Raw genomic sequence first — 13138 nt, forward strand, 5'->3', positions numbered from 1 at the left:
TTTTTTCCTACAACCTGTAACTATTAGTCTAAATGGCATTCTCACCACTCTTTTTCCCTCCTTTGCAGTAACACACAAAACGAATTCCACCACAACAACCTGGTTTGTGGAAACCATTACTCTAGAGATGAAACATTGTRTTGTGTCCTTTCCCACTATTATGGGCAGTCAGTCTGTTAGAACATATTGGATGATTATAGGTTAGTCTTTTCAGAGAAAGCCATGGGTTTCAAGTGAGCAGTAACCATCTATCAATTCCTGAGATTATGCCATGATTTACTGTCACGGCATCATGTATTCTCTGATTTTCTGCCTCCTGTGAAACATTGTGCTTTCCTTTTCTATTGATGTATCAACTATAATAGTTACAAGCAGCTACAGAAAAATCAATAGTGAACTTTCATTACTGTGCACATAAAGAGTACCGTGCTGTGAGAGCACCTAGCTCTTAAATAGTCTCCAGCAGTAAGGTACACTACAGATGTCTGTAATTTTGGTCTAAATGAAGAATGTCTGAATTTGAAACAACAAATATCTAGGATTTTTGACACCACTGGATTCTATGTCAAGTTTTCCAGTATGTGATTTTTTTCCCAAGTGTCAGGCTTGATTTGTACTTTCTGTACTGTGATCTGTGGTTTTTTTTAAATCTAAGGTTGACAGAGGAAATTAATACCAAAATTAATTGCCGAGCTGCGCTTAACTGTGAGTTTACGAGGCTTGGCTGGACAGATGTGGTAAGAATTGTTGTAATCTTTGTTGAACTAGTCTATCTCACCAGTCAAAGCAAGCAAAGGTGAAAACACCAATAATCTCTGTGTGAAACACACAAATGGGATAGAATTGTAYGAGGCAGTACAGTGTTACCACACACTCACAGGTGTTCCTAGGACTGTGCATAAGGAGCAGCAATGAGTTGCTTTTCAACACAAGGTTTGGAAGGAACAGTATAATTTTTGGTTTAAATATATTTATTTGCCTCTGGGAACAAATTAACTTCCAATTAGTGAATGTAAATGAAGAAAGGCAAGAACAGTAAGCATGTGAGCACACTGCCTTGAACAAGCCCGGACCATTTAGCGTTTCAGGTCAKTTCCCCAGCAATCGGGCAGGAGTCCCGCAGGGCAGGTGGGCAGCTCTTCTGCAGGTGTTAGTGGTTACTTTGGCATTTTGAGACTGTGGTGATTTACAGCTGTAAATGCAGCAGTTGATGCTCAATACCTTAGATTTGAAAGCCTGTGGATTTCCGTGAAACTACAGCATGAGGATGCACATGTGTTCATGCATGAACTGTATCCTACCAAACACATATCCCACTGTCTGCTGTGGCTGCAGGGCTACAGGAAAGCACTATTTCTTGGCTAGTGGGGATCTGGAGCCCCATAATTCATGCTCCTCCTGCTAAGCCTGTGACTGTGTTGTCTCTGGGAACATCTCCTCCATATTTGACCAAAACCTTTCAGTCTGAGCTGATCAGTGATCACAAATCTGGAGTTAACTTGCTGCTGTTCCTTATTGAGCAATTGAAATGTTAAAAATGTGCTAAGGCAGTACCTTACTGACAGTATCCAGTCCTTTCTAACCAGGGCTGCCTGTCAAGAAATCAGAGGTAGCTGAAAAATAAAACTTTCTTAGAGCTGCCTGTTTGAAATGCAGGTGTAACAGTATTTGCTCTATTCCACACTTCTCTACCCTATGTGTTTGATTAAGGAGTAATCATGTCGCCAGAGGGACTTTCAGGTGGGCTCTTCTTTAGCTTTCATAGCTGTATGTTTAAAAGTTGAAGCAAAAAGAATGAAGAACACACCCAAGTCCTTGGAAAAATAGTCCAAAGGCTCTTTTGACACATACAATGGATGCTGGTTCACTATTTCCGACAAGGCGGCACTGGCACTTGCAGTGTATTTACAGATATGCCTGTTTGGGGCTTCTGTCATCCCACTTGCCAAACCATTTCCACAACTAAGCTCTGACATCTGGGACAGTAAAAAGTGAAATTTGCAACATCCACTCAGATCAATATGCAATGTAAGAAACAATATGCTTTGAAATACTGCAGCAGAAAATTACTTACCTTAGGTGTGTTAATTGTCCATGAAGACAATACTCAGAGTACAAGAGAATAAAGAGTTTCTTTTTTCTGCCACATGGCAATAGTGCAAAAGGCTTAAAACTCTGAATTATTTGTCAATTACATTGACAGAAAATCACAGTAGAATGCTGTACCTCTTAGATTAGCACATCACTNTTGACAGAAAATCACAGTAGAATGCTGTACCTCTTAGATTAGCACATCACTAAAACACCTTTACTTAACTATCTCTCCTTCTCCCAGGGAGAATATATTATAATAATTTTTGCTCCTGTGAGACTTTGGATCTAAACAAAAGAATAAAGCCAAATAAAATTCACCAAGTAATAAAAAAATGGTATGAAGTTCTACCATTAACTGGAAGGCACTATAATGATATAAACCTAACTGGCTGGTCTAATATTTTTAACCAAGTTCAAAAAAGTTTGCAATATAATAATTAAATGCAAATATAGTTCTGATCCCAAAGACCAGAAGAATGCCTTTAAGCTAGTATTTATAACAAGAGCTATTCGACTGAGCTCTCTTGTAAATTTTATCATACCTGAGGCAGTTTTCCTCAGTCGATTAGCTGGAAAGCTGAATATATCCTGAGGCAAACCAGACATCTAGTACAGGCTAAATTCAACTACTGGAGCTTAAATTTGGCTTAATATATCCCCACTTGGATCTGCCTGTTTAATTCTCTTTCATATGATAACGTTGGTTTATTCATAGTCTGGACTTGCCACCTGAACAAACTGTACCTCATATCTTATTCTAATGGAATAAGAAAACTTTGCAAAAACCACAAAAGTTCCTGACTGAAAATCAAATGCAAATTTGGGATTAAAAACTGTTTTGTGAAGTGACTACAAGATTAGTACAGAGAGATTTTTCCCCTAAGGAGTACTGCTTTTTATGATCATGCATTTTTTATACTCTGCAGAGACAGATGGGCTTTATAAAAGGATAGAACCTGCTACTCAAAAGGGTTTCAGTGGCAGCTACATTTCTGTGTTTTAACCTCAGTAGAAATTTATATAATATATTTTTCCAGAAAATATTTATATTTCTTCTTTTCGGACTATATCACCCCTTGGTCTAGTTCTAGTGGCAGCAGTAGAAATACCTCAGAGATTAATCTGTTCCATCATTCCTACTTTAAACAGTACTTGAGTAGCAGGAGAYGGATAGAAAGGGAAAGGATAGATAATGTGCAAGCTTCTCATGAGARCAATAAATGCAAACATTCAGAAAAGTCACAAATGTCTAGGCAAAAGCACAGCAAAATTTTTCTAGGTAAAAGCAGATTTCTCAAAAATTTCATTCCTTATTTTCTAAATATTCAGCTTATTCTCAGCTAAATAACAGATTGTTTCTTGCTCCTCTTAACATTATACCACACTATTATTGCRATTGGCATATAACACCCTTTCGGCCTCAGTTCGTAACTTCAAGGACTTTGTATGATGTCCCAATCACCATTCCCAGGAAGTTCATAAATATTTATAACATCTTAAACTGCTCACACCCTACAAATTGTAGGCATTGACAGACAATTCCCTTAAAACATCAACAGTACTGTATGTTATTGAAGATTAAAATGATGTTGCAGAAATTATCTGGGGAAACCCTYTGGTTCAATAAATTTACTATTCATTCTTATTTTTTTTAGCTTATCACAAGCCTGATTTTTGCTTTTATGAAATGTGATACTGTGATATTAGTGCAATGGCTGTAKATTTGCCTTCATGTAAGGATATATATAAATATAAAAACCTGCTGATAGCATGCTAATTAGCACAGTTCTGTTATCTATGCTTATTATAACTGAATATTCAAAGACRAACATTTCTAGCCCAAGCATACAATGTGACCCTGGGATGAGGTGAGGAATTCTGAAAAAAAACCCATGAGTTTTGACTCACTTTCTTTCTCAGTTTATCTGCAAGACCCTCACTAAATCACTTCTGCCCTGGTTTACCAACATGTGTTGGCTTAAAAAATATGATCATGCCTCAACAGTTGAGGACAGCTTATCACTTTCTCCTGAAAAAGAGAGACTTAGATTGAGACATTTGTTCTAGGATTGAGCAGTCACTAGGTCAAATACCCAAACAAGCCTGGAAGCAGGAACCAGGAAGCCACATCAGCCCAGGCAGGTTCCCTTTCCACCAGCCTACAAAGGCAGGCAGTAAATTTGGGCTTTATCACCTAGAGTCATTTTTTTCAGTGCACCAGCAAAGTTTCAACCTCAAGAGTGGAGCACGCTTTCACTGAGAACAGCCTGTAGCCAGCAACAGCAAAAACCACCCACTGGCATGGTGAGAGACTCCAGTTGTTTGGGGAATTTCCTCAAAGACACAGCAGAGCAACTGCTCTCCAGATTCCTGTTYCTCTGTCATGTCTTCAAAGAAAGCAGCAGTTACTCCTATACATGGAACATAATCCTATCAATGAGTGCTTAAGCATGGATTAAAATACCTACAGAATAAACCTTTGGGCAATAGATGGGCTGCCCTCAGTCCCAGATGAGCAAGAGACAAGCAACACATTTCATTGCCGACACACAAGGCAGGAGCAGGCTGGGACTGCAGCAGGGGCAGAACTGCAGGCATGGAGAGAGCTTTTGAAAATGAAGGAAAGTGACGGCGTAGAGGAGTTGAAACATGGCCAAGATGAAGTGCCAGCAGTGGAATCACTGGTCTGTGGACTGTCCCAGCATCTTCTGGACTGGGCCACAGTTTCATCCCAACATGCTCTGCACAGCCCTGGCTGTGTGGATGTATSTGGATGTAGTTTTCCCTTCTGAGTTTCAATGAGAAATGCTGGACTTTGTGTTTAAGGGTGTAGCTGCTGTGGACTTTGTGAGCAGCTCTTCCGTCAGACGCCTGGCAGGATCTTGTTTTATTGTGTTTCAATGATCACCATATCACATATGCCTCATTTGCAAGTAATAAGGATGTTGGTTCCTGGGGTGTTGGGACAAGAGGCGAGTGGAGATTTTGTTTGTTTGTTTAACTTTCAAGAGAGTAAATTCAGCCTGAGCTGCTGAAAGTCAAAGCTGTTTTATTTTCCTGAGTAATGACTCAGTAATTACACCGGTCATAAAGATTCAAGAAATCAAATTAAGCTTTGCCCTTTGTCTTTACTGGGAACTGAAAGAAAAGAAACAAGTGAAATATCRTAACCTACTTCCATGAGGTGAGGAATCCACCTTATTTCCCCAAGYCTCTCTTCCCATTGCAGAGCTAACAGCAGAAAAAGCAATTATAAAATTATTCACAAGATCAATAAGTATGGTTCTTAACAGACATCAGGAACTTTTCAGTAAGAATCCACCCATTTTACAATCTTTTTAGAAGAGAAAAATAGGCTCCAATATTTTAAATAGCATTAGAAAGAAGCCTACCACTGTAAAACAGTATCAAAATGTTTTAGTTGAGTTGTTCTGAAGGAAACCAAAGGTCCATCAAGATTGAAAACTGAGGGAATGAAACAGGATTCAGACTAAGAATTACAGCTTGTTCCTCATAAGAATCGTACTCTCACTTTAAAATATATACAGTTTTGCCCAATACTTAGGCATGAATGAAAAGCTTTGCTACAGAAGAATTTAAATAAGATTTTCAAAACACTGTGGCCATTATCAGATTTTACTTCAACTGAAAATGAAAATTGCTTTATGACCCTAATAAATAGTTAGAGATCGACTGTTGCACTGTTACAGACAGCTTAGACACTGCCAAAAAAGAATCCTAAAGACAGAAAAGGTTTTTACAGATTCAGTTTGGACTTGGGAGTCTTAAGGAAAGTAGTTTCTGTTGTTATAGTGTTAAGGTTTTTCAAGGTTTGAAAGGTGGTAAATATATGCAGCTTATCACTGATTAACAAACATCTATCAAGAATTGTTTTCCATGATTTCTAAGTGAATAATATTCAGCACAGCCCTGCTGTAATAAAATTGAGGGGAATTTTGCAGTAAGGAGCTTATCTTTACCATAAATCTTTCTTCATTATAGCATTTTGTCTGTCAAGAAGGCTTAGCTATAGAATGGYATGCATCTGCCTTCATGACAGATGTGCTATATGGAACTGCTGCTGTTGCCCTTAGTTTCAGTGAAGGAGAATTGTGGGTATTTTTCAGAGACTGGTACTTTATCAACCATTACGACACTTGCCTTCAAAAAAATTCACCTGTGTTTTAAGTCCTGCAACCCACASATTTTGCAGAAGTAACAGAAAGTAGGAAAATAATAGAAAAAATCTCTTTAAACAGAGGAAGCTTGAGTAACATCACCTCAGTTCTAGTTAATTCCCCTTCTTTGAACTACTCTGGGGTAAAAACCTTCATCAGAATTAACATATTCCATCTTCAAGCTCAAATGGGAATTGGCCTCACACTTAAGCCCCTGATGAGAACCCATGTGAGGAGGCACGTCTTTGCTTTCCCTGGTAAAACAGAATGTTTCTAGGGCAAGGCAATGCTGCTTCTCAGGCCATGCAGCATGGCTGGAAAGAACAGGCAAACCTCTTGGGGGCGAGTCTGAGGGCCAAAACCACCCTCAGCAGAGTTTGGGAGATATCACAGTTTACCTACGAGCTGATCAGTCATTCCAAAGAGCTGCTAAGCATTAGAGGGTTGGGTTTCAGTGAAACCCTTAAATTATGGKATTCATCAGCCCCCTCAGGGTGAGGAAGCTCAGGCCTGGGTTGCTAACAAGCCCTAGTGCCTGGAGTATCTGTGAGACTGCTTCCAGCCTTGAGAAAGTGAGAAATCCTCTTCCCCATGGACAGACCCAAAATCTTATTTCGTCCTTGCAATGGTGCAAAAAGCAGAGAGGCAGCTGATCTGGGTTCACACCTCTTCATTGTTTCATGTAGAAACAGTATCAAATAAAAGACGTGAGCAGTAAAGTTTAACCRGCTTTCTCTGGGAGATATTTAGTGCTCCTAAGGAGTTACTGTTTTYCAAATTTAAATCTCTCATTCTGTTTCATTTTTCTTTTCAAAATTCCCAGACCAAAGGAAACTCTCTGTAGATTAGTACACCCCTAAATTTTCAGTATTTCATGTTCAGAATATGTGAGAGAGAAAATCTCTCTCTGAAACCTAAATATTTTTCCCCTCTAAAGACCAGACCCATTTTGGGGAAAAATATGCAAAAGTGTTCTCCTTGGGCTGAATGTTGYATGCAGTTTCAGCTTAATGCACAGCTTTATAGCAGATGTAGAAAATAATCAAAATGGGGGGTTATCTGGGAATACTGGCAGATCTTTATTGTGACTGCAGAGCAGATCCTGACACACTATAATACTGTTTTTGTCTTAATCGTCAAAAGTAAGCTATAGAGAACAAAAATTCTTTGTTTGACAGAAAAGCAATTGCTATTTCTTGTAAAACATATAATATATTCCAGAAGACCTAAGGGTTTACTTTTCAATAAGGATAGAAAAAGATGCGCGCCCCACTGTGAGCTCACAGTAAGGCTGTTTCATGTAAAAAGTTGGTAATTAGTCCCTGAGTGAATAAAGTAGAAGAGCTAAGAGACTGATACTTACTGTAGCAACACAAAACACTTTTTCTAGCTGCTAGGATTTAAAGGGTGTGTGGGTGGGAGGGGGAGACCTACTCCTACTCATTTAATTTACAAGCATCTAAACTTCACAAAATGATTTCTTGCATTAAGCTTAAACAYGTGTATTTTAAATTGTTACTAACAGATGTAAAGATTGAAAAGAGACACTCCAGTTTAAAAAAATAATAGGAATGAGGAATTCTGTGAAAGCATAAAGGATGTTGTGCTGTACGCGTCAGTAGCAGATTTCATGCTCGTMCACAACTGCTTCAGCAGTTACACCAGCATTGCTTGATGTCTCACCAAGTTAACTCATTAGCAGTCAAAGGAAAYATTCGTAAAATTAAATCACATCTGTTTAGCCAGAATTACATAATAAATACCAAGCACAAAACCAAACTCAAACCACAGGAAAACCAGCTAGTTAAACCGCAAAGCTATTTAATCTCATTTGTATCACTACTAGGTAACACTAAATACCTCCAGTAAAAACTGTGTATCATTTCTTGTTCTACCTGCATAACTTGAAGTTACTGGAAATAACTTAATATTTACATATTTTCCTTTGTTATTATTTATCCTTAGCAGAGCTAGAGTTCCTGATCTCACTCAAAAAGAACAACATAACTTTTATTGCAACTATGGTTTCAACAAACCTATTTTTGACATATTCAAAATATCATAGGAGAACCTGAGAGGTGATAATGGAGCTTTACACAGTGCTCTCAGCACACATCCTTTGACTTCTCTCATTTCAGACTGTTTTGTTTGCTTTATTGCAACAGTTAATGTATGTGAGATAAGAGCACTTATCAAAAGTCATAGCCAGAGATCTTGGTCACTTCATGGAGACTCACTCCAAATCAGGTTGCCTCTAAAACTCACTATTATAATTGCAGTCCTGGAGAGATCTACAAACAGATGAATTGTGYAGTGATGTCCTAAGCTGTAATTATTTGGACTGTGTCTGATTCAGTATAGAAAGTCAGGAAAAATGTGCAAATTTTCCACTGGTTCACCAATAACATCTTGTTTAGAAGCACTGAGCCTTACCACAAATAGCAAGAATTTGTTTAGAGGAAAGATATTAAAATTATTTCCCCAGGCTGAATGGGGCATAGAGGGCACAGAACCACCTTTTGTTTATTTTTAGTATCAATTGGACTTGCTTTTACATCTTGCCTTCAGTGCTTGCATTGCCACATGTGAGTATTGAAGGAACTGTCCGCTGAGATAAGAAAAGAAAACAGCACAGAGCTTACCTGGTAGTTCTGAAACCCCATGGAGCTCCTTGAGGCCACGCAGCTGACGGGTATATAAGAACACCTTGCACTGCACTGCCAGAAGTCACTGATCCTGTTTGGGGGTAACACATCAAATATAAAGCCTCCTCTTGACTTGGRGTATGGTATCAATACAGCTAAAAAACAGAAGGTATCTCTAAAACATACATTAACTTCACTCTAAAACATATATTAACTTTTGTAGAAAAACATTAAAAGTTTGCAATCCTCAGATTTTGCTTCTTCTTMATCTCTGCAAAAATTTATCTTGTGATTTTTCAATAAATATATTATCCATGCAATAGCATTTAAACAGGGGGCAAAAATACTAATGAACCTGGTTTTCCAAGAAGCCAGCACAATTTCATAGGCAGTATGGCTCAAAACAGACAGACGGCAACAGAAAAATGTCCTTTGAATTTAAAGCAGGTTGAACCAGCGAACAGTTTCTAAAACTTTCTAACTTTTAAAGTTATTTTTACAGAGGAAAAAAAGTGTAAAATACTGATTCTGAAATCATCATACATTTTACCTTGCTGTTTAACAGTTTAATCTCCAGCATAGTCCCTGTTTTCTGTGGGAGTTTTTATTTTCTAGCAATTCATTCATGATTATATTTTGCATCTGAAACAACCTACTTAAATTAATTGTGATAGTTGATACTGTTTCTTTCTTAACTTTATAAAAATATGCTTAGAACACCCAATTTTTAAACCAGGTTGCACAAGCTACAAAATATCCTGGGAGTTTTCTGTAGGTACATAAAGCAATAAACAGCTATGTTTTTGTGTGAGAAAATGTCCAGTGTAAAACATGAAAACATGATTATCCAAAGATCTCCGGAGACACTGGCAAAAAGACTTTGGATAAATGAGTTTGAATAGCTAAGGGACCAGGCATAGCAGCTTTGAAGTTTCCATTCCTCTCCACTCGGGATAATGTAAAGTTCAGATGATTCTTGTTGRACAGCCATCATAATTTAAGAATTACTGGCGAGTTCCTTAAGTCAGCTAGCAAAATTCAGGTGGATGTTGTGTCCCCAGTTCCCAAACAAGCAGCACAAATCCAGGAGAGTCAGTTGCTTCATTTCCAGTGAAACTGGGACAGGAAAGAGGCAGGCAGTAACAACCCCAGCAGGAAACAGTCGCCCCAGCTCATGCAAGAGGGAGCCCGATGTGCAGCTGGCAGCCAGCACATCCACAGGGGCTCCTGCTCACAGCCTACAGCTCAGGCTCTGGAGCCTGTGCGTGCTGCCACCAGCTGCCACCGGGATCCTTGGCATCTCTCCTATCCTCTTTTTGAGAAGACAATGGTTGCCTCCTCCAACCATTTCCCTCAACTTAAACATGTTCCAGCACAAAATTATGTGCAGGAACCAGTATTTGCTCTGTTTAAAGCACTTCTAGGAAAAARTGCAGTGAGACCCAATTTACAGAGCCTGCCAGGCTCCCGATGGATCGGGTGAACAACGTGTGTTCCTGTTTTGCAAAGGAAAACACTCATTTCCCCTACMATCAAAGGCTGGCATTTACAATGAACCAAATTCTGCCAGATTCTCCATCTTCTATGCTCCAAGTACATCCAGAAATGAACAGATTTGTCTATATCCAAAGTGATTTAGCAGCATTAGCTATGCCCAGTAGCACCATTAGCCTTACAAGAAAGTGTTAGAGTACTCTACTGATGGTAWAGATAATCAAACACCAACCAAAACAAGCTCTCCCAGCAAGTGCACTTTGATCAGTTCCCTCTTCCTGCATTAGAGCAGCACTCTAATTTGCAAGCTTTAGAATAACTTCTGCATGCACCAGACATGTCAAAAGACAATTCCATCGGAGTGGTTTTTACACAGGGGAGCAAACAATGAGGAGATAATATACTGGCATTTATCTCTGACCAGCATTTCCAGAACTGGCTGTATAGGAACAGAAAATAATCAAACAGAGGCAGAGTGAACAAACTGTACCTGCCGTGCTGATGTAAATGCCCCGTTGTCCAATACCAGAAAAAAAAAAAAATCAGTGTTGGATTTCAGAAACCATATGCAGGTTAAAGGGCACCATTCTTATCTAGTATTCCACCCAAAGGACAATAATTTCATTTTATAAAGATCATTAGTCAGTGAAATATATATTTTAGAGAGTTTCTTGTAGGGAATATTATTTTGGCAGTCACTGGAGTGTACCAGATGGTTCATTAACATAGGCTAGACAAGTCAAAGGCTTTCAGAATCATTTAGAAAATGTCAAACAGAAACAAGAACGCTGTCACTTTTTATTAGAATTAACTACATCATACCCTGGACACAGATTTCACCTTGGGTCAGAAAAATTAATACAGAATTATATGAATTGTGTAACATAGTAGGTTAAAGATAGSGCTTCCTCTTGGGACTCATTTGCTAGCAATATATTATGGTCTTCTACTTTAGGAATCCTCAACCTTTCTTTTTGTTAGCTATGAAAAGAGCTGACCTTGCTCAGACTCCATTGGTGTCTAATTGATTTGAGGTATATGCAGAATTTCAACAAGACACTCCACTAAAGCTCTTTTGTGATGATTTTCCCAGGAAAGTTGGCAAAAGGGTTCACTGAATATTCAGCAGCTTGTAAAGTATGCTTTTGTCAGGAGGCAAAAAAAAAAAATACATCCATTTAGTGAAACACTGCCTTCATAAGCAGGAATTAAAATGCAACTGAATTGTTACCTTTTTTTTTTTTATTATCATTCAGATGTCAAAAATCTCGAGAACTTCCAGCTTGTGGAAGGGGTTCAGGAACAAGTGAATGCTGCTCTGCTGGACTACACAATGTGTAATTACCCACAGCAAACAGACAAATTTGGGCAGCTTCTCCTGCGACTACCAGAAATCCGGGCCATCAGTATGCAGGCCGAAGAATACCTCTATTACAAACACCTGAATGGGGATGTGCCGTGTAATAACCTTCTCATTGAGATGCTGCATGCAAAGAGAGCATAAATTATACCCATTACAGCTTCTGCTTTCAAGGAAAAAAAACATATTCTGAACTGCTCCAAGCAACACTAATTAAAATGTGGTTTTAAGACTTTGCAAAATGGTATAATAATCAAATACTAATAGTAAATAAGTGATGTATCAGGGTATTTGTATTGCAAACTGTGAATCATATGCTACACATCCCCAAAGGAATCTATATAGGACTTTATCCTGGAGTTGAGGTGAACTTACCAAGTGGATTCTACYAACAATGTCAACATGAAAAAGGACAAAATGATCCTTGTATATTTAACTCTGCTGATTGCCAATATGAAGAAACCAAGGTGAAAAAAAACTGATCCGTATTATTGAGCTAAGATAGTGGGGAATTTGAGTGCACTAAATTCCTTCACTGCATGGAAGGACTTGTAAAACAGTTACAACAGATGCAAAACTGCACCTATAGCATCTTCTGTCATCCTTACAAGGACCCAACATTTACTTCTTCTGTGATAAATGATGTGGCATCCACTCAACAAGCTGTAAGAGAGAGCTGGCCTAGGCCACGTGCTATGTGGTGTGGCCACCAAACCCTCAGAGGCTGGCTCTGCCTGTCGGCCTCTGGGGCCTGCAAACCGCTACTAGGAAGAGTCTGTTATCCAGTTAGCTTGGCATTCTTAACCGTGTTCTGAAGTTTGTTTTGTCACGTGTTCATGTTGTTCTACCAGGCAGTATCCCTCTTCTACTGCTCTTATCAGACAGCTGTTAAGTAGCAAAGGAAATATTCCAAAGTAAATTAGCCAAATCAGCTACACACTTAAGYAATATGGCTCCACTATATGATTTTTTTTCCAAGTARAGGAAATGGAGATATTTTAGCCATCCCAACATATCTTTGAAAAGAAAGTGGAAAATTAGGACACCAAATATGGATGTTAAAAGACTAAATTTTTTTTTTTAAAAAAAGCATTTTGTGATAAAAGAAGTGACAAGTGAATTGTATGACCTGATGATGCCATGGAGCTTATTAAGAAATTATCTTTAAAACTGCCAGTAATTTGGAAACTAAATTTCTACTCAATCCAATACCTAATGAAACTTTTTGTTTTAAAAGTTAGGTAATACACACATTTTACGCAAAGAAAGAAGAGTGATACTGCTGTGTCTATATAGGCCAAAGTCTGCTGCAGAACAAATATTAGAAAAGAACAAACACTTCTCTCTCTGTCCAAATGAAGGTATCA

At 38.5% G+C, this 13138-nt stretch overlaps 1 protein-coding gene across 3 annotated transcripts in view; it reads left to right on the forward strand.

Moving 5' to 3' along the window:
- NR5A2 (nuclear receptor subfamily 5 group A member 2) overlaps positions 1-12845 on the forward strand; it is an 82415-nt gene extending 69570 nt beyond the window's left edge. For all 3 annotated transcript variants that reach the window (XM_057364246.1, XM_057364247.1, XM_057364249.1), the window contains one exon: positions 11668-12845. In XM_057364246.1, the coding sequence (XP_057220229.1) occupies positions 11668-11915 (248 nt within the window). In that variant the 3' untranslated portion in view covers positions 11916-12845. The remainder of the gene's footprint in view (positions 1-11667) is intronic.
- The last annotated feature ends 293 nt before the right edge of the window (positions 12846-13138 follow it).

This window comes from Malurus melanocephalus, unplaced genomic scaffold (genome assembly GCF_030028575.1).
Source record: "Malurus melanocephalus ecotype Western Australia unplaced genomic scaffold, MMel_1.1 scaffold_37, whole genome shotgun sequence".
Lineage (NCBI taxonomy): Eukaryota > Metazoa > Chordata > Aves > Passeriformes > Maluridae > Malurus > Malurus melanocephalus.